The sequence below is a fragment of the Pipra filicauda genome, unplaced genomic scaffold (genome assembly GCF_003945595.2).
Source record: "Pipra filicauda isolate LSUMZ 115617 unplaced genomic scaffold, ASM394559v2 scaffold212_size3012638_pilon, whole genome shotgun sequence".
NCBI lineage: Eukaryota > Metazoa > Chordata > Aves > Passeriformes > Pipridae > Pipra > Pipra filicauda.
Genome location: NW_024104324.1, coordinates 2,433,432 through 2,457,300, shown reverse-complemented (window position 1 = coordinate 2,457,300; position 23,869 = coordinate 2,433,432). Strand labels below are relative to the sequence as shown.

General features: G+C 43.8%; 1 protein-coding gene across 1 annotated transcript in view; it reads left to right on the top strand.

Annotated features, from left to right (window-relative positions):
• The first annotated feature begins 4,841 nt into the window (after positions 1-4,841).
• The window catches only part of EML1 (EMAP like 1), a 124,678-nt gene continuing 105,650 nt past the window's right edge, over positions 4,842-23,869 (top strand). Inside the window, exon 1 of the mRNA XM_039381124.1 lies at positions 4,842-4,989. Coding sequence (XP_039237058.1) covers positions 4,962-4,989 — 28 coding nt within the window. The 5' untranslated portion in view covers positions 4,842-4,961. The remainder of the gene's footprint in view (positions 4,990-23,869) is intronic.

Here is a 23,869-nt window from a genome sequence, read left to right as displayed (position 1 = left end):
TACACTTCCTGTCCATCAAGTTGAAATGTGAACAGAATGTGTCAGAAAACAATAATGAAATAAAATCCAATTATTGGGACTTTTTGGGCGCTCTGCTTCTTGTCCAAGACTGGTTGCTTTTTCTCCTGCTGATCGCCGTACAGAGGTTCAGGCCCATCCGGCCAGCACCTCAGGAGTCATTTCTCTGCTGCATTTACATGTGGCACAGCATTCCACTGGCCCTGGATTTGGCCCGCTGGTCCCATAGGTACATCTGAGACCCGACCAAAGACCCGTCAGTGACTCAGGAGTTATGGGGCTGGTGGTGGCTGGCCAGCACAGTCCCCTCTTGCTTCTCTGCACTTTAACTGGGTGCAATTCAAAAGCTGTACTTAATTTTACCTCTCACATTAGGGGGCAGAAAGGTGAGTGCTATCCCCACCAGCTGCAGGGTTTTTCAAGGGGGAAAAGCCTGTCTTATCTAACAAATTCCTAACGTTTTGGGTTCTTCAGTGCTCTGAGAGAAGGTCATCCACATCCTGATGCCAACCTGCTTATAACAGCCTGCAGTTTCTCTTCTAGCCCTATCCCTCCCCTCCCCCTACCCAGGCTGTGAATCCTCTGTACCCAACAGTCAGAAATCTCTTCACACAGCAGGAAAAAACCCAAGGGAATTTGCATAAATTAGAAGGGAGAAGCACATTTCAGCCATTCTCTATTTAAACTGCGTGGAAATCACACTGATGGGAGATATAAATGCCTGCCAAAGCAGACAGTAAGGCGCTTGCCTCAATCTCACGGAAAATTGAAGATTTAATAATCAGATCTGACTTGGTTAGCTGAAGAAATAATTCTCGCTTCTCATGATTTCCCTCTGTGGAGAGAGAGAAAGGCAGAGGGAAGGAGGAAAACTTGCCCATGCTCCCACAGCAGTGCTGAGCTTAGCAAAGCCCTCCTACCAGTAATGTCAGCAGGCAGCCAGTATCTGGTAGGGCCTGAGATCCCACAGTGGAAAGCAGAGTTCCCTTTTTTTGCTATGAGGTCTGGATGAGTCTAGCCCCACCTGTGGCTGAGTGAGAGGCAAAAGCCCTAGTCCAGCTGGGAGATTTCGGGTGGATTGGGCTCTTTTCATGGTCTGATGACTCAGTCTGCCAGGTAGTTGAAAAAATTACGACCTCTCCATGAGATTTAAAGTCTGAAAGTCCAGATTTTCCAAGGTATTTAGGCACTTAGATCAGGCACAGATCAGATGGAATGCGTTAATGTGTAGGTTAGAAACAAAGTCCCATTACATGTCTTACTCATGTAGGTGACAGTATTTGGGCACTAAGATGACAGTACTTGTGCCATGGTAGGTGTCCTGCACCCATGTTTCCCCACATACGCCTTCTTCTCCCAGGCATATCAGCTCAGCTCCAGGCTTTTTGTATCTCAAAAGCCCTTTGCACTGTCCAGATTCTGGGTTATCTGAAGTATTTGTAACATAAACAGCAAATAAGATATTCGTATTTTATAGATTCATAGAATGGTTTGGGTTGGAAGGGACCTTAAAGATCATCTAGTTCCAATTCCCCTGCCATGGGCAGGGATGCCACCCACTAGATTAGGCTTCTCAAAGCCCCATCCAACCTGGCCTTGAACGTGTCCAGGGATGTGGCATCCATGACATGTCTGGGTAGATGTTTCCTCCTGGAAACCTCCAGAGAGGGGTATGGACACCATAGCAAGTGCTTAAGCATTTCAAGATGCATTAGGGCAACGCAACCATCTTACACAAGAGAACAAATGGTCCAGGCAAACCTTATTTAGGAAACACTCGAGTGACTTTCTTCCATACGCTACATTTACCACCCTACTCATGGTACTTGTCATGGATTTTATGCAGACTGTCTGTCAGGTAGTAGAATGAAGCAGAGAAATTTATAACTGGCTCTCACTGTGTGTTGAGGGATAAGCATCCTTCAGGTTCCTTGGAAAGCTCAAGTGAGAGCAGTTATTAGCAAATATTTAGCACATTTTTCACATTAGTTCAATACCTGCTGAAATAATATGTGCTTTGCTTCTCACCTTTTATTGTTTAGTTCAGTTTATGAGTTTTGTATTTTTTGCCATGACAGACACCAGGCTTATTCACAAATTCCCAAAACTTTGCCCTTCAGACTTAAATTTTCCAGGCTTGGCCTTTCTCCAGGAGCAAACATTGCTCTTTTGGGGCTAAGAAACGGGAAGTTAAAAGAAATACTCAGTTTTACCAAAAAAGAAAAAAAGTCTTATAATTCATCAAAACCCAGCATTATAACTAAAGTATTCGGGGATCAAAGCTAATTTTTTAATTGGAGTATCCACATCAAAGAAAGGCATTTGTGAGTATCGTCATAAGAATTAAGACTTCTGATTTGTTCAACTTTTGACCCTGTGGATAACTTCATGCTTTAGCATTTCACTGAAGAGTTCTCCCAAGGCCAAATCCTAGTAATGGCTCTGGCAGATGAGCTCTTGCCAACTTTGCTGTAATAGTTTAAGATGTATTTGTCCTCCCCCCTCAATCTGCTCTGCTGGCTTCTCTGCCCCTCTTCCAGAAGATGCTGATCACATGTAGCAGACTTGGCCATGGACAATATAATGGGGGTGACTGAGTCAGAGGTTTCTTAAATTGCTCTCAAAGACAAGATAGAGCTAAGACACCAGGCTGTGCTTTGGCGTGCCTTCTCTGCAGGCACATGTCCAGCTCTGCTGGAGGGCTCTAACCTTCAGTGGAGGAGCACCAGCACACAGCTGTGAGAGGTAACTTCAAAACCAGCTGCAGCTGTTTGCTCTGTGAATACAAGGAGGAATGGTGAGCCCTTGATCCTGCAAATACTTATGCATGTGTTTAACTTTATAACTGTGAGCAGTTCCAGGAACTTCGGTTAGGTTTGAAGTTAAATTGGCACATAAATGCTTGCAGAACTGGGAGCCTGAGTTTGCACAGGGATGAGCTAAGAAATCTTTGATTCTTCTCACACATTGGAGCAATATGTTTCTGCAGTGAAATGACACTGGAAGAAAAGTCCTCCAGTCTGATGTAGGCCTTCTTCCCTTCCCAGATGCATACTGAGATCAAGACCAGACATCTCCACATCTCCCTCTCTTTCAGAAAAGTGGCCACTCCTTGGGTCTGTGGGGGTGCCAGCAGGATGCAGAGGCTATGCACCATGCCCTGCACTTCTCCTCCTTTTTCAGCCTTTTTGGCAGAGAGCACAGCCTGAGGCTCTGTTTGTCCTCAGAGCTGCCATCCAGGTAAGCCTTACTCCAGTGAATATCTCCATGCATGTTGCATGAGCAGATCTAAAAGCAGGCACTGACAAGGGCTGTCCCTGACAGAATTGTGCCAACAGATCTTCCTGCTGGCAAACCCCAGTGGCCATCGGACACCCCTGGCTCTGCTTGCCCAACCCCATGTAGGCAAGCTGAGGAATGGTTTTGGGAACATGTCACTACTATCTACATTTGCAGCTATTTTAGCTTCTTAGTCACTGGCCTGCCATCCTGAATTGAATCCCTGGCTAGCTATGCTGCTGAGTAACCAGCAGAGTATTAAAAGGCTTCTCTTCAGAGAGAGCTCAGGCAGAGCCAGCAGTGTCAGCCTTTGGGTGCTTAGACTGAAGCATATGAGTAAAAACAGCCCAAATTTTTCAGAGGTGTTGGGCACATTGAGCTCCTAGTATACTTCATGCAAATTAGGCCTTTTTTGTTCAAGGCATTTTGAACAAATGGGTATATACTGGGGTTCCAATGGCTCATTTCTCTGAGGTGCTGTGCCTGGCCACATGGTCTGGAAGCACTTCCCAGAGACCCCCCCAGGGAGTGCCCTCCTTGCCTCCCTCTCCTCCCAGCCCTCCCTCAGGCTCTGAGTCTGAAACGGCAACATTTGTGAAGGGCTCAGGCACTAGAGTCTGTGTCAGGCAAAGCCCGGACTGTTCCTGGCTGTTCCCAGGAGAAAAAGTGGCAGCAAACCACCCCCCCGGGTGCTGAGGCACCCACCGGCTCCCACACATCTCCCTGCCAAGCCTTGCCTGGCTCCAACACTGCCAGAGCCTGTGCTTGTACTTCATTAAGGTGCCTAATGAGCACACCAGTGTGCAGGGGTACTCTCTACTGACTGGACCACTCTGGGAATCTCATACCAAGCAAATCCCACATAAACATCTCCAAAGATTAAAAAAAACCAAGTTGTAGGAACAGCCACTAAAGTATCATTAAAGTGGCTTGTTTTAAGCAAGAAAAATCACGCAGTCACAGAGAAATACGCGCTCACAATATTATTAGAAACCATGATACAGCCTTTAGTAACAGTGTCACAGAAAAATTTCTCAGATATTACAATATAAACAAAAGATCTTTTTTTTTTTCCTTCCCCCTTAAAGAGATACACACAGGCTTCTGCCCCCCTTTCCAACAGTGAGGGTTTATATCCGGACCCTTACTTAATCTGCAGAACGAGCAGGTACAGAGCGAGATGTCAGAGCCTATCCCCCAGCCCACCACCTCCCCCCGCAGCCCCCCGGGAGGCAGGAGAGCTCTCCGGTGCGGCTCCCACCACCAGCCCCACCGCACAGCAATTAGCTCGGTTTTCCAGCGCAGATTTGCAGCTTAGCTCGTAAAAGCCGTTTCATAAATATTCGATGGCCTTTCCGACAGGGTAATGTGCCTCTGTGACATTAAAGAGGAAACTCTGCGAAGGGGAGGGATGACAACAAATTTATCCACCAATAGCACACTCTTTTGGCACAAAAGCACATTCTTATCTTTACATCCCATAATGAGAAGGCAGGGACGGGACTGTTGCTACAGCTCTCTGGGTGGGTAGATGTAGAGTGCAAGAGAAGGGTGGCTACAAACTGTTAGATATTTTTTACCCCTTGCCTTTGCAAACAGAAGGACCCGTGTTGCGGTCCTGCAGTGGTTTTCCTAAGCCCCCGGTGAGGAGGACTTCTCTCACGATGTCAGACTGCGAGGGACTGCCTGTGGGTAAGCGCCAGATTTATATTTACCCCAGTGTCCTGCCGACTAGTTCACATTCTCAGATTGCAAAGTCACACGCGAAGCTGCTTGCTTTTGAAGGGAGCCGGAGCCGCAGCAGGGAAAGGAGAAACTCCCTGAAACCACTGCAGACCCTGGTGCGGTGCCTTACGAGTCCGTGGTGGAGGGGTGGTGTGGCTGGTAATGCCTGGATTTTCTCTAAAGGCACAGAGGCTGGGTAGGAGGAAGGGCTCATTAATTCAGACAGATGGTCTGAAGTGTCGGTGTCCGGAGAGATGATGGTATTGATGTGCGTATTCTCAAGCTCACTATGGAGAGTTTCTGGGGATGGGTCCTGCAGGACCAGGCACTGTGTATGTATCCTGTTTGCTCCTTGATAAACCTTCCTGGACAGTAACGGACGCAGCAAGGGCAGATAAACGTAATGCAGAGGGGTTATTTGCTGAAAGGAAATAGAAATGTACCTTGTTTTCAAAATAAGTGCCTTACGTGTTTTGCCTATATCTGGGAAGAAGTCCTTTACTAGCTCTCAGGGCTGTATATGTCAGACTTCACTGAGCAGAAGAGCACATCAGCAAGAAGCATATTTCTCAGCTGTCTTTTTTTAAACTTCTATAGGAATTATGAACCCTCTCTAGACTGCCTGTACAAAAGGAAACTCTTGTCAAAATGCTAGCCTAATTGTATGCCAAGGCATTTTACTGATAAAGAGGTGAACCATTGGAAACATATTTTTTTTTCTCCTTTTGCCAAGGCAGGCGTTTCTCTTTTCATGTATGTATATATACACACATATACTGTGTAGCACTCAGATTTCACTCATCTGTGAAGGCTGTGTGTCAGAGATGAGGTTCTGGGCTAAAAAGTGGGGCTGGAGAAGGAGAAGGCTGCTGCAGTGTTTATCTTTTCTCCTCCTCTCTCTGCTTCCATTTTACAAAAAAAATAATCCCAAGTCCAAAGCTGCACACTCATAACCAGAGTGGAAAAACATAAATTATGTATATGGTGCAGAGTGAGCTGCACCATGCACAATTCCCTGTGCTGCTGCACAGAGGAGAGACGAAGATGAATATTTCCCGCTTACCTTCTCAAAGGGCCGATCTGTTAACCAGCAAAATTTCCCTTCTCCAGGCTTTGATTTTAAGGGCCTGACCCCAGTTTGCTTATTAAGCACTCTGAGTTGAGGGTGGGATATTTCAGGGTGACAGTGACAGTATTTAGCTGGCATCTGATATCAATGATGAAACTGATACTGAGCCTGCATGGCATCTTGTGTGCAGAAGTTACTGATATCTCAATTACCTTTGCTGCTGAAAGGACCAAGGAGTTTTCCTCCAGAAAAGCATTCATGGCTGGATGCATGATTTGAGGGAAGGAAGCAGTTTGCTATGAACAGGAATGAAAAGTAAAGATGAAGTGATGTTTAGATGTGAATGTGATTAGAAACGTGCCAGCACACACAGAGGAAAAGTTTGTTTCTCTCTGTTCCTTTAATCATCCTCCCATGACACCCCAGCCAGAGCTGGCCCTGTCTCCAGCCCCGTTCCTGGGCAGCAGGACTCCCCCTGTCCCATGCCAGACACAACCAACCAGTCCCAATGCACACCTGCTGCATGGATCTTGCATATTACTCTGGTTTCTCTTTGCATAGATATGTGGATGCAAATATGCATACACAAATATACACAAAACCAGCACTGGAGAGAGAAATGATGGTACTCCATCGCAGTTTTTAGGCAATCTTAGTGAACCAGTTGCTGACAGCTTGTTACTCATGTTATGTATTTTGACATAATTCTTTTCGTGGCTATTGCTCTTTGACTAGCTAGGTCAAACTTTAAAACTTTAGCAGTAAAATCTGCATGAAAAGGGTTGCAAAAAATCATCATTGAACTTGCTAAAACACTGATTAGTGTCCATCAGTGCAGAAATACCCCTTTGCTGAACCCAATGAGCTTAATAAGGCCGGTGTTGTACTTTCAAAATCCTTGGTTTTGAATCCAGCCAGATAATATAGCTGCAAAAAAGTTGGTGCAGTGACAGGTATCATTAGCACTGCGATGTGGCTGGAATCCAGAGCCCTGCTTATAACACAAACTGTACAGCCGTATGCATGCGCCCGTGTGTACACATGCACGCAGATATAAATAAATTTAGCCAAAGCACAATATTAGTGTCAAGTCTATGTATTGCTTCAGTAACCTCTATGCCTCACAAACAACCTGGAGAACTGCACTTTGTAGTTACAGGAAATTAATGCCAGAGTTTTTTAGGCTGCTTTCAGCCTACACAAGAATGCAGCAGGAACAGCTGCGTAATTGTTCCCTCGGACAAGCAACTTGGGGGGAACGGCTGAATGCAATCTTTGAATTAAAAACTGGATATGAACGGGTTGATACACCAATAATTTTTTAACAAGAAGCTTTATTCAGTAAGAGTATCCTATTTCTATGCCGAAAATGGTTATGCAATTTTTCACAGTGAAAGCATTGGGTGTTTTTAAATTTCTGGTTTGTGTTTAATTCCATCATGGTTGCACTCTTTCACTGATGCGGAATGGAAAATTGAACATTCGATGAAAACAAAGTTTTATTTTGTTGTTTGACTGTAGCGCAGAAGACACAAAGAAAGGATCTTGGATTGCAGAATGTGGATTACGTGTAAGCAAGTGTACAGTCATTTTGGACTGAATTCATACCAAAAAAGGCTTTTGAAAGCATCGCTATCAAAATGATGTATTAGTGAGCAGAATTCTAAAATTTACACTATTAATTTCCCATTGTAACACAAGGAGATAAAGAAGAAAGAAAGATCAGTCACTTCAGGACAAATGCACTTCTACTTCTTCCTCATTAGTAATTATTGACATACTGATGCTATCCATTAGTGCCAGCTACATGGATTTCCTGTCACTCCTACATGCAGATAAAAGAAAAGCACATCAATTATTTAAGTGCTTCCTCTGTGTGTATTATTTTTCTCTTGTAAGGGGACGTAGTTCAGTCTCTGAACAACTGAACAGCTTTTCATGCACCCAGCATTTTGATTAGGGATATATGAGTCATAATGGTTCTGGTTCTTAACAAAATCCTTTAGACTTCAGAAAAACCTCTGAAGTCATGCAAAGGTTCTTAAAGTGCCTCTTTCCCTATTTTCTCCTTTCAGCCACAGACTGAATAGCATGGGTAACTTTTTGTGGATAACATGACTGTTGCAATAACACAGGGTATTCACCTGTAACAGATGAAGAATATATTACTGAAGGACACCAGGAGTCTCATACGTATATACTTTCTCTATTATTTACTGTAGCAGTTTAAGAAGGGAAGAGACAGAATTGATGTGTCTTGTTCTGCAGCAGGTGGCATGAGAATCTAACTGAATTTCCTTAAATTTCCTCCCAAACTTTTGTTGGCGTTATTTCAATAGAGGAGGAAAAAAGACCATTCATCTGAAGTATGTTCCTGACCCTCTAGCTAAATACTTCCTTTCAAACCTAAAATTACACATTTCAAACATGTCTTTAAGACAGGCTGGAGCCAATTTGCTAAAATTAGCATTTTCAGAATCAGGATATCCCAGAAACCTATGGAATTTAGACTTCCTGAAATTCAACACATATTCTGCAGTGTCATGGGGAGTCCATTTATCTCAGCCAGAGAGGCTGTTAGTGAGCAAGACCTCCAGCTCCCACGCGGAGCTGTTTCTAAACAGATGCTGGGAATAAAATATGGCACACGTACATTTCTGTAACAAAAACCCATGACTCAGCACATGCACAAGCAGTACTCCTGCCCAATAAAATTGCCCCACTTTCATGTATTCATTTTAGAATAGGACTATGCTTTAAATTAGTATTTCATCAGATTTGGTAAGAAATATGTATATTTTTGCAGATAACTCTATGTTTCCCATAGGCCTGGACCACCAGTTCTGTTTTGCAGACTAGACCTTAAATAAAAGGTCTTTACTTAGACACTAGTGTTGCCATGTGACACTTGTCCCAGTGAATATTACAGTTTGCAGGGGAAGATCCTAAGCAAAAGGCAACACCCTGAAATTACCTTGCAGAGTGGTTGTGCAGACTGCAGTTAGTGCTCTGGGATAAGCAGAGAAGTGGGAAGGTTTTTCCAGCATATCAACCCAATTACTTGCCACAGAAAGCCAATAATGTGTCATAGCATCTTGAGAGCAGTCTGCAGGATGAATGATGACTTCTGACTGCACCAAACCCACCAGCACCGGCTTGCATGCTCAGAGCTCCCCAAGAGCATCCTCCAGCCAGGGCAACATGAGCCCAGGGTGCTGGGCCTCCCATGCCTGCAGAGCCAGCTTTGCACAGTGAAGCACAAGCAATCTTGCAGTCACTACCCTTAGAAAGAAACAAAAAAACAACCCATATATTTGGGATAGAATGGGGTGAAGCCTGGAAGAAGAGTGTCTGTGAATGACTACTGCCCCAGCACTGTCACTGAAGCTGAGCAGCCTTGCTCAGGTCACCGGAGTTAGGTGCCACTGCAGATCGCCTGAAGTATGTCCAGAGATTTCATCTGAAGGTCTACGAGTACAGCTTTGCTCTTGGCTAACTTGATACATGTTAAGAGTCACTTAAAGATGTTCTGCAGCTGCAATGGACATGGCTGAGTCAAACGTTTTAGAGAAGGAAGATAAAAATGTCTGATAGTGTAAATCCTCAAGAAAGGAGCATTTCTGAGTGCCAGTATTTACCCTATTTAGAATTGTAGAATCATTTAGGTTGGAACAGATCCTTAAGATTATCAAATTCAACTATAAACTTAACACTACCTTTGTTAAGGTATAGGAGTCACCTCCAGGGGTGGTGACTCAGCCACTTCCCTGGGCAGCCAGTTTCATTGCTTGACAACCCTTTCAGTGAAGCATTTTTTTCTATCAGTGGATTGTGCTCCTCCTTCAGCCACTGATTGAACCGGACTCACTGTGAAAGACTGCATCTCTCTGCATGTGACTTCCCATAGGAGAGCATCCTATCCATGAAGCAGTGTCATCTGGTTTGGCTGAAATCCCAGGGAATTTCCTGCAGCCCACGTGGCTCCCTCCTGCTCTCCCCTCTTTTCCCAAGAGCTCTCTGCTCACTTGGGCTGTCAGCCTGTCCTCAAGCATGGGGGAAGTGTGTCCAGGCAGTGCCTTGAACACTGGAGACTCACATTCAGGAGGCAAACACCGATTAGAATGAAATAATCGTTATTATTTAAGGCTTTACAGAGTTTTTTGAACATGAAGATCAGGAAAGCCCACAAGGAAAAATGAGTGACCCTGGTGCCCCAGAAAAAACCCACAAGCGGATGTATGGTGACAAACAAACCCCATGGAGATACCAGGTTGGGAGCCTGCCAGACACACGCCTGGAAAGCCCTCTCTGCCCCATGAGCCAAAATATTCAGCCAACAGTTCATAAAGGGTTAAAATTGCCTGGGTACAGCCTTCACCTGCTTCACAGGCTGAGCCTGGGTTAAAGGGCTTCCTGCTGAGGAGGGATTACCACGTTCAAACAGGGCTTTCAAAGCCAATGGGGCTGCCTGGCCCGACCGTAGTCTCTTACCTTTTACCTTCCTAGATCTTTTATTGGGGAAAAAGGGCTTTTCCACTTGGGAGAAATCTGAGGCCTCCCCAGTCCACTCAGCAGCTGCTTCAGTGCTGGAAAAGGGACAGAAATGGTAGAGAGCTGGAGGGCATGGAGCAACTCCCCATTTACACTTGGGTAAAATGCCATGGATGGCAAAGCTGGTTCTTTGTCATTGAAAGCAAAGACGAAAGAAGTTTCTTTCTGTTGCAGCCAGGCTTGTTTGTAACAAGGGTTTAGCCTACCTTGAGGAAACTTAGTGTACCTGTAACTGTGTAGTACAACCCCCTCCACTACTCACAAAGTTATTTCCGGGTTAAAAATTTGCAACCTCTGGAATTCAGAAAAAGGCAAACTCTTCTGCCAGCTCCATTTTCCTCCTCTGACATAGATGCCCTGCCCCTAGGGCTTGGTGGTGGGTTGGTGGGAGCTGATGGTATTCCAGGAGAGTCCTGGGCATAAGCACAGGGTTAGGCTTCATCTCCAGCCTCTGCAATTAAAGCAGCAGGTGAGGTTTCCTTCTGTGGACTGCACTACCTGGCTGGCAGGCAGGGGCTAGGCCTCCTCACTGTGTTTCTGAAGCAGAATTTGAGTATGTGTGCTATGTGCTACGGAGGCTCCAAGTGAGGGTATTTGAGCTAGCAGAGACATCAACACTCTTTTCAGAAGTCTACATTTGCAGGAATGTGTTGAAGTCATATCTGGGAATATAGCACAGGATTTCTTTCCTCTTTTTTTTTTTTTTTTTTTTTTGGTTGGTTTGGTTGGTTGGTTTGTTGCTGTTTGTTTTTCTTTCTTTGAGGAGGAGAGATCTTACAGGCTGAAGGAGGAGAGCTTTTTCAGGCAGGTAGGAGAGACAGTTGAAGTTAGCATGAATGTTTGCAGCTGGGATGCTGGTTAAGGATCTAATTAAGGAAATACAGAAGATGCTACGTATTTCTCAAGTGCTCCTCCCCTCCTCCCCCCACCATCCCCCGATGGGAGGATTTTCCTTATCTGCGGAAAGAAATATTTGGAAGCTGTAGTTTGTCCCAGAGTCTGTAAGCAAGAGCACTTGCACAGGCTGTACAGCACATTTCTGAACACTTATTCCACGATATTTACAGTAACTTAAAGCATGCAAAAAAGAACCAATGTGTTTTTTCTCCCATTTTCTTCCATCCCTCGTAACATCTGCAGCATTTCCAACATATTCTGTGTTCAGCCATCAGCATTTAGAAGCCATAATTGCATTTAACAATGTCTGGAGCCCTCTCTTGCTGCAGACCTGTTTTACAGGCAGTAATTTAGAGGGTGGGACCACCTTCCCTTCCTTTGCCATTCAGACTGCAAACTAAACGCCCAGTTTGCTCTCCCAAAAACCTGGTGAGTGCCCAGTCTCTCATCTTCATATTCAGTGTATTCAGCTGGTTCTCTGTCTCTGTTATTTCTTTCCTTACAGTCTGTGATCAGCTCCCTCACCACACACTAATTGTTTGCACAGTTAAATTCATACCATTCAGGATTACCTTAGATCTCAAGCCTCCTCTAAAACTCACATAAAAGACTGGCAAATCCTCCAAATGCTTTCTTCCTTGTGGGAAAGAAAATACGGGGCACAGGAATGGGCTCCTGACAAGCTCCAAGTGCTAGTCATGGACATGTTAATAGTGCCCAGTATCAGTTCCCCGAAGGAGTCCTGGGTTTCATGGAGCAGCTGAAGTCACAGTTGAGTCAGTGGGGCACATGGGGACTGGTAAGAGCTACTCTTTGGTTCCGCACAGAGTCTGTCAATCACAGAAATTGCTTTTGGAAAAAAAAAGGCTGTCTCTGCACACTCTCGATCAAATGACTCCAAACTGGGCTCAGTAAACTGGCTGTGGCCCTTGAGGAGTCACAACAAATTCCAAGAATGCTTTGGGAAGTACACTGTTGTTTCCATCACAGATAACAGGGAGCATTTCAGAGAGGTGCCAATGGCTTCTTCATCTCAGGAAGCTCCTCCACACTGTCCAGGCAGGAACCCCCAACACCCCATCACTTCTCTCAGCATCATTTGCATGGCTCAAGTTTCCACATTTAGGTGCTTCTTGGAAGAGCACACACTTTTACCCACACCAGGTAGCATGAGGGCATGAAATTAAGAGTTTGGAGAGATGTTTGAAAGGTTTAGGTTCAAAATCCCCTCGTAAATCCATAGACACTAATTTCAAACTTGAATTTCATGTGGTTGTCACCTATTTTGCAGGTAAATATACATGTGCACACTAAGCCCTTGTGATGTGTTCTTTGTGGAACTGCAGGATATGATCTGGCTTTGCCAGCACCCCTCAATCACACAGTGTACCCAGAACACTTCCCAGTAACTAATGCAGTTACTGTGAACGTGGTAAAATCCTTGCTGGTGAACCAGTCGTGAGAGGGGAACCCCTGGCCTGTTGGCTGGGGCACGTTTGTGTGAGTAGCAGCTCTCCTAGTTTAGTTGGATGGGCATGGTCTCTCCTGCTTCTCCACGGAAGCTCTGATGAGAGAATGACCCTGCACTGCAGAAGCTCCATATGTTGTGCAAATGTGTCAAACCCCAGCTGACAGCCCAAACTCAGGCAAGGGGTCTCCAGCCTGAACCCTGAAGGGTTGAGTGAAAACTCCTGTAGGCAGAGAACTTGTCTGAAGAGGAAGTAAAAGCACGCAAAAACTGTCCTGTGTGCAATATCTGAACGCCTGAGTAATTTTCCACAGAAATTCAAAAATCTAAAAGGTGACAGCAAGCTGAGGGTCTCAGGTTGTGCTTAATCATAGAACAGGAATTATGAAGGACCTGACTTCAGGTTAAACTTATAATTCGCACATCTCCCACTTTCTTGGGGAAGGAGGGACTTTGGGAGTGTGATCTAGACCCCTTGGAATCAAGAGGAGCTTTTCCATTCAGTCCACTGAATTTGGATCATAACTCTTAAAAATCTCAGAAATACCTTTATTCCCCTGACCCGATATTATTCCCGATAGGTCAGCTCGGTTGGGTGGGTCAGCTCAGTTCTTCTCATTAGACTGGCAGCCTGAGCCCTCTGCCGTGTGTCTGGGGAGGTTTATTGGGTGAGGCCCCACCAGGAAGCACTGTTGTGGTGCGTGGGAAGCACTGGGCAATTAGTCATACTTTGTCCCAGCATGATTGCTCAGAGAAACATATTTATATTTGCACTGAACTAAAACTTAATGAATGTTTCGTATTTCCGCTGCTGAAACATTGCTAGATATGACTCAGCAATAAGTCACACACAGAGCCCTGTGTGTGGTGTTATTCAGAGTTTATATGTGAGGGACTGAGGCACAGCAAGATTAAGCCAAAACTAGTTCCCACTGCTGTGGGTGTGTAATCGGAGATGCCAAAGAGCTCTTCTTTCAGAGTACCCAGCACAGCACTGTATTTCAAATATTCAAACTTCATTGGCAGCTGAGAGCACTGGGCATGTCTATAGGTCAGATCTGTGGTCTCTGGTCCAATATGAGGAGATAGGGATTGTGCCACCAGTGACCACTTGGGAAAAACTTGATTTCTGCAGTTGCTGTGTGTACCAACCCTTCAAGACCTGCTGTGCAGCTGAGACACACGTGCAATCCAGTTCCCAGTAGAACTTTTCAAGCTAACTTAACCTAAATTGCCCTTGATCTTCCTGGAATGGCATTCTTTACCATGTTCAGTGTTTCCAATGGGTGAAGCTGTGATGTTATGATAAACAGTGTATTGGAAACACATATGTCATAAAATGCAAAATACTCTGACACTTCTTAACAAGAGGTCTAGCAATAAGTATACTTGTTATAATAATAACTTGATACTTCACCAATTGTTTGGAGATGCTCTGCAGTGTTGATAGCCTTACACACAAGCACCTCTGATAGAGGTTGCTTGTCTCTGGGACATCCTGTTGCTACAAGAGTCAGTGGGCCTTCTGACACTCATCTGACTTAGGCATGAGATCTCAATCCCTTTGTGCTGCAGGTATATGGACCACATGTGTAAAGGATTTTGAGAAGGAAACTACTATTTCCTGCATCTATCACAAATTCCAAATGGTATATTCAGGCATAACAGACAGTGCATCGATGAAATGGAAGCAATTTCTCTGGAAAATCTCACCTAAACTGTTTGATTTGTCTTAGTGCTGCCAACTCTTTGATGTTTATCATGACCCTCATAAGATTTTATTTTTTTTTACAAAGCCAGCTTTCTTGGGTCATGGGTTTTTGGTGATTGTCAAGATGCCTATGCACTGCCTATCTTCCCCCAGCCAGCAGCATATGGGTCTTGTTATGACACTGAAGAGTGAGGATTTTTTTTCAAAGATGTTTTGGTCAGGTATTTAAACATCTAAGGCTTAGGGAGAAGCATCATGTGGGAAAGTGAAAAGAATGTGTAGTGTCTGGAAGAGATATGGCAGGCTGAGAAACGCAGTTCCCACACGTGTAGGATGGAGAATAATATTTCTCTAACAAAAAACGTCTTTTTAAACACCAACCACATTTCTGTATGTTTTCATTTTGAGTCATTTAATTAAAAAATTGGAAAACTCCAGGGAAAGCATTCAATCTGCTCACAGTTTTTCACAGGAGGAGTGTTTGTTTTCTCAGCAAACTCCTCTCCTAGAATTATTTGGTTTCTTCAGATCTTTGGGGAGCATCCTGGCACATAAAGTAGCTGAAGGGTCTTTTTTCTGTCCTTTACTACTCCCTGCCTACTCTGACGTCCTATAAAGTGGGGGGAGTAAGAAGACAGCTCTTCACTCTTCTCCCAGTGTACTGGAAGGAGACTATGACTGAAAAGTGACTGGATGCCACATTTTTGTTGAGGCATAGTGAGTCTCACTGCCTACTGTAGGGCCCTCACTGGTCCTACAGTACAGGGTTCAGCACCATCTTGAGATCTGGGGATAAAGAGAGATTATCAGACCCTGAGCAAGAGCATCTCCCTGCTTCATGCTGCTATTGGAAGTTCAGCAGGACAAAGGCAGTTCCAGGAGCAGCACATGTGCTCCTGTGCCACACGTCACTTGTTCCTGAGGTCAGGTGTCCCTGCAGGGGAAAAGAGGCAGAGGAGCACCCCAACGTGTTCCAGGGTTATGAGACAAAGTTAGCCAGGAGCTGAACATCTCCATTATGTCCAAGGGGGAGATACAGGCTTAGAAAATACTCAGTTTCACTAAATTAATTTTACTTTCTCCCACAGAAATGTGCCTCCAGGTTGAGCATTTGCATTTGCTTCCTTTTCCTAATGAAATTCAGCAGCTGGGTTATCCTAGATAATGGTGCCAAATCTTTAAAGATTTCCTTGTTCCAAGGTGATTACTCAATTGACAATCTGCCTTGTTAATTAAGCTGCCTTGAGGGACAGAGGAGAACTGGAGGCAGCTGGATGCTTTAATGAGTCAACGCAAAGAGCAAGACAAGGCCGTAGCGTGAGTGAGACAAGGTTGTAGTGTGAGTCCATCCCAGCATGGCCCCAAGCCTGCCTGAACATCTGGTCTTTGCCACCTGGAGTGCCTGCGTTCTTGGGAATTAACCCAAATGGAGCTGTTTGTAGTGAAGAGGCAGCACAGGGAGGTCAAATTTATTTTCCACTACTTGACACAGGGCCTTACCTCAGGCCAGCCTGCTCACAAATCAGAGTCCTGGAGAATGCCCAGGAGTGAATGCAGCTTGGCAGCCACCCTCCAGCACATCTACTCCAGGCTTGATCTTGTTCTCCTGTACAAAGTCACTCATTACTTGCAATGAGTCCCAGAACTCTCCTCTCAATAGTTCATAGCATCTGATGAGCCCACATACTCGAATTTCTCTCTGTGTTGATCCAATACCAAATATCTATAGAAGGTGTGAAAAATCAGCAGGAATGAGCCCTGACTACAGTCAGAGATAGCCCTAGGCTTCTGCCCAGAGCTGGTTAACTTCATTTCAGTAAAAGGTTATTAGATCCCTGTTTCTCCTTCCACTATTTCCCAAAAGCCACTTAGCAGAACTGAGTTATCTTCCTTGTCTAAATTCACTGGCTACTTATGATGCTTGGCTGCCTTCTCTGTACTTTCAAGGCCTTATGCTAAATTTAGACAAGGAGGAGATGCTTCTCCTCTGGACCTTCATTTTGTGGGTTACTCGTTGACTGCTGTGGGCACAATGTGAGCTAAAAATACCATTTGCTGCACAGCCAAGTGAGTTTAGTCTAGAAAGACTAATTTTTTCTTGCTACCTACTAGAGCTTCACATGTCCTTCATGTGAAGGGCATATGCCCTCTGCCCTGAAGGACACTGCTGTGAGTTTCCAAAGATTTGGGATCATCTCTTCCTTTCTTGCATGTTACCTAAGGCAAACACTTAAATATTTTCTCTCTTCAACTGTGTATGTGGTTCTCAAGAGAGCCTAAATAAGTGATGTCTCTGCCGCAGTGCGGTTCTCCCTGGAGACACTCAGTCTGAGACCTCTCTGGCATTTTCTCTGTTCTTCAACTCCTGCCCATCTGCTGTTGCCTTCCCTGTTCTGCCCACCAGTAAGTCTTGGGAAAATACCTTGATTTTATCCAGAGATGAAATAGGAAGCATCAAAATACCAATTATAAGAAATTATGAGAGTAAAGTTTTTACATCCAAATACCCATGAAGTAGAAATGCCAAGTAATTTTCTGCTTGCAGTAAATTTTTTGTGTTTATTAGGGGAAAACATCTTCTACTATTTCCACATCTTTAAAAAAGGTAGGTTTCTCCAATTCTTATGTGATATTTGTGGAATTCTACCAAGCATCCAACGATGACACAAACTACAGTAGTGAAATATGAGCCACTTGCCCATGACACTGAAATCTCAGAAGGGAATTACAGTCTTTAGCAGGGTTCATTCGAGGTATACTACTTAAGGTAATAGGGCTGGACAATCTTATTAAGATTTATTTCCACCCCATTTAAACATGGGTTCAAAAGTACAGCTGAAGCTGTATTGGCTTTATCTTTGGCTTACGGAAGAGATTGGAAAAAGAAGTAAACAGAAAACATGCTCAATTGCTCCATCGGCTGGGCCAGGAGACTGCATGTATAGCTGACACAGGCTTGTGCCCAGGCTTGGAGACTGAGCAAATCCAAAGAAACTTTCAACCTTATTACATTGCATAGGCTTTTTTTTTTTTTTTTTTTTTTTTCCCTCTCAGTGAATTTAGGAGATATTGCATCATTCCAGGAGGGAGAGGATAGCACAAAACAATTGCCTCTGCTCTTCCCTAATGGTAGTTCAACATGTTCACTGGATTTGTTCCAGTCCTGAATTTGTCCATACTCATTTGGGAAATATATGGGTTAGGAAAAATATGTTTTCAAACATTTCAGCTTTTGTTGCAGATTCCCTAAGTAGTCTGAAATGTTTACAAAGCTCTCAGCACATGGGGCTTGTCCTCCTGCAGATAATGCTATGTGACAACAGTAATCCTTCTATCACGCTCTAAGTGCTTGTTCTTGCTTCTGTTGAAGCCATCCAGACTGTGGGTTATTTGGAAGCATTTCTTTTCTCTTTTTCAGCATAAAAGAAGCAGAGTATATTTCCACCTGGGAGAGGAGAATTTACTAGATAGCAAATGCAGAAGCCCACTGTTATTTGCTGCAGTGTCTTTCTAGTAAATGTGGATAGATACACCCAGATTCTTCCAATGCTAGAGGCCAGCCGCTCCTACCAGAACATGGTGATCGTGGCCTGAAGCCCAGGGACTTTTGGGATCAGACATCTGTAATCCACAGGCAAAGCCCAAGCTGCCAGCACAGTCTAGCTCCTCTTAGAGCAGGCAGCATCCTTGGGCTCATCCTGGTGAAAAGGTGGACTGCAGGACTGCAGGGTCAGCACCAAGGGGAGCCTTCAGCAGGCAGATGATGTGAACAGCAGAGGACATGACCTCAGCTATGTGCCACATACCCGAGCCCTTCAGTTTGTGAGTGGATTTTCTTGTTCAAACACTGTACTCTCACTCTTCTCAGATTTGGACCATCCGTTGTGGTTTACCCAAACCCAGAGTAAATGAGTACATCCAGAGGCCTCTAGAGATACCAAGGCAGGGAAAGGCATTTGGCTGTCTCCAACACTTTCTGTGAGAGATGTGGCTGAGAAGTAGATCCAGCACTGCTATTCTCCAAGTTTGATTTCCTTGGCACTTGTTTGATGCATAGAAATGTACAATCAACACTGCCATGTAGGAGAGGACTAAAATCTGCATGTTTGGAAGAAAAATAAAGAATTGAATAGACAGAAAAATGGAGTCGGCAGTTCTAGGAACCCATCACCATAGTATCAAGCCACTATTTACAAAACTTCTTTGTGAAGTAGTTTCCACAGGCTCTTTCCTTCAGTTTCAGTTAAACTCAACACAGTCACTGCTCTGGATTTAAACTCTGCTCTGAAAGGCCTGTAATCTAAACATGGAAACATTTAAGTCATGCTCTAAAAGAAGAAAATGAAGCTGCACGGTGCGATCCAGTGGCATGTGAGGACCCCTGGGCTGGGTCTGATGGAGCTGCAACAGCCCCATTAACACCTAGGAAAAAACCTCCTGCAAGCCCCAGAGCTGCTGTCCTGGAGTGAAACCCCTCATTCTTGCCCCAGAGCTCCTGTCTCAGGGCAACAACCCTCATGCAAGCCCCAGAGCTGCTGACTTGGTGCCTGAAGCTGGGCCAAAGCTCACACGAGCTGCCCAGGCAGTCTGGTGAGCCAGGACACAGCATGGCCCCTCTGCATCTCTGCAGCTGCATCTCCAGCACTGCCTGGCACATCCATGCACTGTCCTCTCTGGTGTGATCCAGGTGTGCTCCCGCCTGAGAGCAGCAGAATAAAGCCCCATCTGTTTTCAGTGGCCGAGTTGTGTGAAATACCGTTCAGAGGGGGGAAATTAATAGGGTAGTCAGACTTCATTCTGTTTTAATCTGAAATTATTAAGGACATTTATATTTTTGAACACAGTGTTTAACCTGACAGCATCCCATTAAAATGCTTTATATAAGCTCATTAGGAGCTTCTGTGCAGTATCATATTTATTGCAATTAGCAAATATTAGTGGCCCAGCTGAACTGCAAGATATTTTTTCTGTCCTGCTCCCCTTTTATTCCTCCATCTCCTGCCTGCCATAACATAAGCATAGCCTAGATTAGATCCTTTCACACATCAACCTTTCTATCTGACAAATCCCAAAGAAAGAGAAACAAAAAAAGGAAAAGGAATAGAAAATTAACCATCAGGAGCCTCTGAGAAATTAAAAGAGCTTCCTAGATTAAGTCCCTTACCAGTGTCAAGGCTATAGCAGTGCCAGTGGCATTAGTCGCACTAAGTTACTTAATTCCAATATGATTCAGAATCATTTGTATCTATCAGCTTATTCAGAGTAAATCCTCATCCTCCCGGATCTTTTGTTTGCCATCTCTTGACAAGCTATGTTGCATATAAATGAGCTCAAAAGACATGGGAAGGATGGATATATTTTCATTTGTAATGAAGTTCATGCACACAAATGCTACTGTTGAAATACTAGTAATGAATAGTATTAATAGTTAATGAATTCAATCCTTATTTGGGTTTTGTTTTGTGGTTTTTGTGCCCCTACTCAGACATAAAGCATGCAAAATGAAAGAAGGTTTCCCTGAATAAGGGCAGAGGCCAATTTTTATAGATACTTAGACCCTGCTCTAGTCAGTGGCAAAGAGTGGCCCAGCTGGCCTCTGTTCCAACCATGATCTCACAGGATGGCTGGAATTTAGGCTCCGAGGTCTTTCATGGTTTACAAGTGAATCACTGGCTGTTAAGCCATTTAAAGCCCACAGAGATTTGAGGATCTAGGGAGGCACAAAGGTTTGGGTACCTGAGTCTCAGATTCTACCATGAGTGCTGGAACTTAGATATAGTGCTAGTTCAGACCCTTCAGCCCAACTTGCCTCTTCTGTGTGTACACACAAACACCTGAGTTTTGACACTGATGAGCAGATAAGCACTGGTGCTTGTACTTCAGCCTCTTGAGAGGATTCAATCCTCTGTCAGAGGGCATCCTAAGTGACTGGGCTGGGATGTTGTGAACAGATCGTGTGGAGAAGCATTTAGAAAGGAAGGACTGCTGGTCTCCTGTCAAGCTCCAGCCCTACTTGGCTGGTCTGCAGCACTGGATGATAATGCTCCTTCTGCCCTTTCCTCTAATGCTCTCCAGCGGGACAGCCTGCTACTTCACCGCCTGGAAATTAATCCCAGAGTGTCTCTTGCAGGAGATGTACTCCAAGTGCTCATCACTGAATAAGCACGAACCCCTGAAGGTCATTGAGCAGCGCTATGTGTCATTGCTACAAGCAGAAATTATCACTTGCAGGATGTCTGGAGGTAGTTTGCAGTCCTGTCTGGAAATATTTACTCTGAGTCTCTCTCATTCCTCATACTTCCATTGATTTCAGGGAGCTGTCAGGATTGAACTTATGTTCCTAAAATCTCAAGGTCTCATCTATTATTTTCTTTTAAGTTTTTTGATCCAAACATGCACCAACTGACAAGCGTATCTTTGTCCTGTTGTGTCCTGTACAAATGTAATCTTTATGGCATGTTCTGCTTGAACTGAAAAATATCACTGATACCTACTTCCATCTCCTTTCCAGGAAAGGATTTAGGACACAGTCTTGAGATTAATGCCTTGGCTGATAGTGAGGAGCATTAAGAGTGGGACCAAGATAGGCTGAGATTACATAAAAAGAGAAACACTAGCTGCAAAATCCACTACAGAAGAGAGCAGAATATCTCATGGATTCATTTATCAGCATTTCAAAGTTGGTCCATTGGAGATGGAGTCAGCTACAGTACTACAAACTGGAGTCTGTATTCCAGTTGTTTGCTGTGATCTTACACTAGTTGGTTCATAGAAAATTTAAAAAGACGGATAAATATTGTCTATAAGCCCTGTTGCCAAAGAAAATGTAAGAGGTATTTTTTTCAGCTGCTTACTCATTCAGAGGGAGCCACAACACTTGAGTCTTGCTGTGCTTTTTGGCTGCTGGGAACCAGCAGCTTTTCACTTTGAGTGTGGAACTGTGCATGCCACGACTCTTGAGGGAAAACAGGGATAAGTCACAACTTTGCCATTTTACTCCCTTTTAACATGATATGTGTACTCTAAGCATGCACAGTATGGATCATAAACATACTGTTGGAAGGGGAAGTGTTTGGGGAAACTTTTACAAATGGGAAGACAAATATGCTGGTATCTCATGCTCCAATAAGGACATGTAGTATTATGTGCAGCTTAAAGAAATCACTGCCTTCATCGGTGGTAACAATGTTTTCTAACAAAGACAGATTGTGTCTACAGGGAAAAATGAAAGAGATGACTGCCAAACAACACCAGTGAATGTACTGAGAAAGTATTATTTAGTTTTTTTTAAAAAGTGCATAAAAATCTGTTTATGTGGCTTGTCTAAACTGAAGAGACTAAATAGTTAGTAACTAAGATTCCTTCCAATCCAAACAATTCTATGTTTCTATGAACTAAGTATCGCTGCCCGAAGGATTCATCTATTATTCCGCAGTTTATCCTACTGCAACTTAAATACCTCAGCAAAAGTTAAAACCAGCTATATTTTATTAGTTACCAGCAAATCCCCCCAACAATGCCAAACTTAGAAAGAAAGAGAGAAAGAGAGAAAGAAAGAAAGAAAGAAAGAAAGAAAGAAAGAAAGAAAGAAAGAAAGAAAGAAAGAGAAAAAGAAAGAGAAAAAGAAAGAGAAAAAGAAAGAAGGAAAATGTAAAGCACCATTAATCACAGCATTCCAGTTTCATTCCCTCTGAAGACAGTGTTCATAGGCACACCGAGTAGTGAGTGGTGGTTTCTGTCCAGGAAAGGCCTGACTCAGCCATGTGCAGCTGCAGAAATGCTCTGGAGGAAAAGCAGGTTTTGGTTCCTCTGTGTTTAGGGCTTACATGAGTAAAAGCAACATATACTCGTTGCACTGCCTTCTCAGCTAAACACCTCCAATTTACCTGCCCTTCGCATTGGAGCAGACATAAAGCCCACTGGGCAACTAAAGAAGCATTTTGTTCCCTCATTTTTCCTCAGGTTGTTAGTGATGGGTAGAGTTTGCTTACAAAAAATATGGCATAGTTCCAGGAATATAGTGATATTGTAACAGATAATAAAAAAAATCCAACAGCTTCAAACAGAGCCCATTTCAGGTTCAAAATGCTTATCAATAAGCTCAGTTACACATTCATAAACCATCACTTGAACTAAAAGGATGTCACCAAAGAGCCCAATTTAATTTCCTCCCAATCTATGGCAATTTACAGAACTGTGATTTAAAACCTGGTCATCACCCTGAGTGTGTATGTTTGGGGGCTGGGTAGTTAAATCACATGAAGCTTTCCTTCTCACATGAAACCTTCCTTAGCTGTACCTCTAGAAGTCATTCAGTGCAATTATTTATTACTTGCATAAATCAGAGCAATGCAAAGAGGTTTGCCACTGAAGTTTACAGCATATTCGTGTTTCTGTTATTGTTCCAATACATCTAACCTAAGAAAGGGGTGATTCCTTGGTTTTATTTTTGTTTGGGTCTTTTTTTTTTTTTTTTTTTTTTTTGGCAATGCTATATGCTCCCAGGGAAATAATAGACAGTGATTTATTTATGAAATTCCTACAGCAGGAGGAAATCATACATTGGTCTTGCTGCCATGGAGGGAAATAAATAAACTGTCCTAATATATTTAGCTAAAGAAGATATAACCCATAGGAAAACAGACTAAGGAAGACTGGAGAGACGTATACAAGCTGGCACAGAAGATACTGAGCCAGAGAACAGAATGTTTAGATAGAGGCTCTTATGGGCACTACTCACCAACAAACAAATCATCCAGGGCATAACTGGCTATTTTTAGCAGCAGTGTCTACATTTCTTTTCCCTTTTACCTCAAGAAAACTGTTAAAGTAGCTACTAAAAATCCATACAGAGTGATGCTGGGCTTCCTTGTATGGGTGGGTAGGAGTCAGAGTGTCTTTTTCTTGGCTGTGCAGTAGATCCTACAGACATATATATATATATATATATATATACACACATACCTATATATATGTACTTATAGGTGAGTGTATGAGTGTGTGTGTCTCCACGCAGTAGTAGTTCCCTCCCAACCTATACCATCACCTGGTAGGTAGAATAGGAGTCCTCAGGCACCCTTTGTGCTGACACCCTCCACTCCCATGCTTCAACTCAGTTCCTCTGTGAGGATCAGGGAGATTTCATCTTCTG